At 45.5% G+C, this 4,826-nt stretch overlaps 1 protein-coding gene across 1 annotated transcript; it reads left to right on the top strand.

Annotated features, from left to right (window-relative positions):
* LOC129828566 (5-hydroxytryptamine receptor 7-like) lies at positions 1–4,572 on the top strand. The gene is made up of 2 exons (XM_055889609.1): positions 1–850; positions 1,586–4,572. The coding sequence occupies exons 1-2, from the start codon at positions 318–320 to the stop codon at positions 2,391–2,393; spliced, it is 1,341 nt and encodes a 446-aa protein (XP_055745584.1). The 5' UTR covers positions 1–317; the 3' UTR covers positions 2,394–4,572.
* The last annotated feature ends 254 nt before the right edge of the window (positions 4,573–4,826 follow it).

Here is a 4,826-nt window from a genome sequence, read left to right as displayed (position 1 = left end):
CGTCTAGGTGTTCCTGACGTCGCTTGTCAATCAGTTAGCGTATAATTGCACTGACATGGCCGCAGGAGCTGTTATTTCTCCGTGGCGACCAGAGATGTTCACAGAGAAACAATTTAAGGTCGTTTTTTGATACGTGCTTGCGTGATGAATAATGTCCTCAAAATAGAGCCATTTGCGTGTTTCCGACTACTACGAATGCGCGCTCTGAGCGGAGGTTGCAGATTAGTCATTTACATCACACATGCACATCTGTGCGTAGGCCTATAAGGCTATGTCATTTTACGGGGTTGCAAGTTCATGGATAAAAACCAACCAGCATGTTCGTGGATGCAGATGGAACTTTCAACAACAGCAACATGAAATCTTATGCGATGGAGAAAGTGAAAGAGCCCGGTGCAACAAATATGATTTCGGAGGCTCTCGTTGCACACTTGCTGAAGATTGCGCAAGAGGCGGCGGAGGCAGTAACCGCCACTTCGCAGTCTTCAACTCTGCTGATGGAGAATAGCACTCGGTGTGGGGAGCAAATTCTGAACTACGACAAGGTGGAGAAGGTATTTATTGGAGGGATCCTCACCATGCTCACGCTGTTTACTATCTGCGGGAACTTGCTGGTGGTGATTTCGGTGTGCTTCGTGAAAAAGTTGCGGCAGCCGTCCAACTATCTGATCGTGTCTCTGGCGGTTGCCGACCTTTCAATCGCCCTGGCAGTTATGCCGTTTGTCAGTATAACGGACCTTATTGGGGGGCAATGGGTTTTTGGCCAAGTCTTCTGCAATGTTTTTATTGCCATGGACGTAATGTGCTGCACCGCATCCATAATGACGTTGTGCGTAATTAGCATAGACAGGTAAGTGTGATTCCCATGCCTATTACCTACATAGAAGGACACGTATTGTTTGCGTAGTGTGACACGGTGAAAGCCGTTTTTATTAGGATTGTTAATTATGCATTTAATTGTTAAATTGAGTCTTACATTTTTGTTTAGTGTTTTTTTGTACACATACTTTATGAAATCGTGTCTTATAAGCCCATACGGGCTTGGCACCAATTGGTGTAGGCTACTAAATAAAATAAATCATTAAAAAAACAAAATAAACACTGATATTTTCATAGTGAATTAAGTGGGTAGCACTTTCACCTCCAAAACTATTTGTTTACCCCCTGCAGTACGATCCCCTCATGAGCCCTATACACATTTTTTGCTGGTCCCTATATACTGTATGTTCTCCTACCAATTTGTAAGTCGCTCTGGATAAGAGCGTCTGCTAAATGAATTAAATGTAAATGTATCTTGTCACAAACATAATAAAAACATGTAAGGAGTCCGGGAATTCCAATCTCCTTTAAAACAAATTATAGCCTAGCCCTAGTAGCAGGCTGCATTATCATAAGATTGTTATACACTATCTTATTCTAATTGCTATCGTTATTTTGGTGTGAATAATTCCCCAGTGTTTGTTTTCCTTTGGAAGTTCCTTGCTGTTCATCCAATGTATTTACAGTAATAAGTTCTGTATGTATAAACAGTTCATTTATGTTTACAGCTAATTATTTATATGCTTATTTTGTTGTCCGTTCTGAGGTACCTGGGCATAACCAAGCCTCTGACCTACCCTGTGAGACAGAATGGCTGTTGCATGGCCAAGATGGTGGTGTGCGTGTGGCTCCTCTCCGCCTCCATCACCTTGCCCCCCCTCTTCGGCTGGGCCCAGAACGTAAACGACAACAAGGTGTGTCTGATCAGCCAGGACTTTGGTTACACCATCTACTCCACCTCAGTGGCGTTCTACATCCCCGTATCCGTCATGCTCATTATGTACTACCGTATCTACCACGCCGCCAAGCTCAGCGCCGCCAAGCACACCATCACGGGCTTCCCGCGGGTCGGGGAGGAGGAGGCGCGGGGGGAAGAGGAGGAAGCCATGGAGGAACAGGAGGAGGAAGAGGACAGCGTGGACTGTGTGTCGGCCGCCCTGAGGCTCCACAGGGAGGTGGAGGAGTGCACGCGATTCTCGCGCCTCATGAGAAGCAACAGGAGGAACATGTCCATCTTCAAGCGTGAGCAGAAGGCAGCAGCCACCCTGGGGATTGTGGTAGGGGCCTTCAGTGTCTGCTGGATGCCTTTCTTCTTACTGTCCACGGCCAGACCCTTCATCTGCAGGGCGGACTGCCCTAGCTGTGTGCCCTTGTGGGTGGAGAGGACCCTGTTGTGGCTGGGCTACGCCAACTCCCTCCTCAACCCTTTCATCTACGCCTTCTTCAACAGGGACCTGAGGACCACCTACAGTAACCTGCTGCGCTGCCGTTACCGCAATATCAACCGCAAGTTGTCTGCCGTCGGCATGCAACAAGCCCTCAAACGGATGGATAAGACAGACTCTGTTATCTAAATGGTGTTATTGTGGTGGTGTTGTGGGAGCTGCCATACTGAGCACTAGAGTAGACCACGTTCTCTCAATGACCAAGTCTTAGGTCAATGTTATCTGCCTGTCTGGTTCCTCTACTTAAGATCGTGCATATCCAGTCACAGTCTAGACCTTATTGGTCAGGTCTGATTTATGAAACAAACTAAGAATCTCTATCCTTCCATCTGAATGTGAGTCCGTGGTCATTGGCTTTGTGTCCGTTACGGTGCTTTTACTCTGGGCATTTCTCAGTTGTGCTGCTGTTGCATAACCACGATGCCTCAGAACAAGACGGTTTAGCTGTTGCTTGAAGGGGCAATCTGCAGCTGATCCATCAATTTTTTGTTGTTGTTGACTATATTAACAAAAGTATGTGGACACCCCTTAAAATTAGTGGATTTGACCCGTTTCTTACAGGTGTATAAAATCTAGCGCAAGCCATGCGATTTCCATAGACGAACATTGTCATAAAAAATGGCCTTACTGAAGAGCTCAGTGGCTTTCAATGTAGCACCGTCATAAGTCGCCACCTTTCCAACAAGCCAGTTCGTCAAATGTTTGCCCTGCAAGATCCCCAGGGTGGCTGCAAGAGCTGCCCGTCAACTGTAAGTGCTGTTATCGTGACGTGGAAAAGTCTAGCAGGAACAACGGCTCAGCCGCGAAGTGGTAGGACACACAAGCTCATAAAATGGGAACGCCGAGTGCTGAAGCGCGTAGCAGGAACAACGGCTCAGCCGCGAAGTGGTAGGACACACAAGCTCATAAAATGGGAACGCCGAGTGCTGAAGCGCGTAGCAGGTAAAAATAGTCTGTCCTCGGTTGCAACACTCACTACAGAGTTCCAAACTGCCTCTGGAAGCAACGTCAGCACAATAACTGCTCGTCGGGAGCTTCATGAAATGGGTTTCCACGGCCGAGCAGCCGCACACAAGCCTAAGATCACCATGCGCAATGCCAAGCGTCCTGCTGGAGTGGTGGAAAGCGAGGCACCATTGGACCCTGGAGCAGTAGAAACGCGTTCTCTGGAGTGATGGATCACGCAGTCCAACAGATTAATCTGGGTTTGGCGGATGCCAGGAAAATGCTACCTTCCCCAATACATAGTGCCAACTGTAAAGTTTGGTGGAGGAGGAATAATGATCTGGGGCTGTTTTTTTCATGGTTCGGACTAGACCCCTTAGTTCCTGTGAAGGAAAATCTTAACATTACAGCATACGTTCTAGAAAATTCTGTGCTTCCAACTTTGTATATACCCATTTGATTCTTGAAGAATACAACTTAGAAATGCCTAATGAGCTTAGTTCAACTGTAGTACCCCATCAGAACCAAAATATAAGCTTGTTTTACTCCAATGTTTGTAAACAAAGTAAATGTAAACAAACACTTTTGAACATTTTCTGTACGTCACGGTAACAATGTTGTGACTTTGTCAAAAATCAACCATGGAGTGTTGACGTTGTTCCATGGTTATGTGTTTGACCTTCAGACAACATCTTTTCAATTAGAGTTAATGCAGACTCTAAATGCACATGGTTCATTGTGACATGTTGGACGTGCCCAATGGACAATACAACCTAGACATGGCATTTTACTTACTGTGAGTATGCTCTTTCAATTGTATAAAGATTTTTTTCCCCTCCAATGTCGGTTAATTTATGTTGAATGTATGTTTGTTGAATGGTATCATATACATATATAAATGTGATTGAAAAATCATTATTTCATTTTTTTTAATGAGAGTGACATCATTAAGGATTTGACAGAATTGCATGATTTTGATAGTGATGTCATAAAGACAAAGTGATTTTGATAGTGATGTCATAAAGACAAAGTGATTTTGATAGTGATGTCATGAAGACAAAGTGATTTTGATAGTGATGTCATGAAGACACAGTGATTTTGATAGTAATGTCATAAAGACAAAGTGATTTTGATAGTGATGTCATGAAGACAAAGTGATTTTGATAGTGATGTCATGAAGACAAAGTGATTTTGATAGTGATGTCATAAAGACACAGTGATTTTGATAGTAATGTCATAAAGACAAAGTGATTTTGATAGTAATGTCATAAAGACAAAGTGATTTTGATAGTGATGTCATGAAGACACAGTGATTTTGATAGTAATTGTAACGGCTGATTTCCTCCTCTTCAGCCGTTACAATTACTATCAAAATGGCAGCTCCTGGCTGGCTGGCTCTGGCAGCTCCTGTCTGGCGGACGGCTCTGGCAGCTCCTGTCTGGCGGACGGCTCTGGCTGCTCCTGTCTGGCGGACGGCTCTGGCTGCTCCTGTCTGGCGGACGGCTCTGGCTGCTCCTGTCTGGCGGACGGCTCTGGCTGCTCCTGTCTGGCGGACGGCTCTGGCTGCTCCTGTCTGGCGGACGGCTCTGGCTGCTCCTGTCTGGCGGACGGCTCTGG

This window comes from Salvelinus fontinalis, chromosome 30 (genome assembly GCF_029448725.1).
Source record: "Salvelinus fontinalis isolate EN_2023a chromosome 30, ASM2944872v1, whole genome shotgun sequence".
NCBI lineage: Eukaryota > Metazoa > Chordata > Actinopteri > Salmoniformes > Salmonidae > Salvelinus > Salvelinus fontinalis.
Note: the sequence above shows the minus strand (reverse complement) of the source record. Positions and strands in the feature narration are given on the sequence as shown.

Bases quoted from the DNA above. Each gene is read 5' to 3' on its own strand.
- LOC129828566 (XM_055889609.1), top strand. From the start codon at position 318: ATGTTCGTGGATGCAGATGGAACTTTCAACAACAGCAACATGAAATCT. The intron at 851-1,585 runs GTAAGTGTGATT...GTCCGTTCTGAG, and splicing joins TGCGTAATTAGCATAGACAG to GTACCTGGGCATAACCAAGC.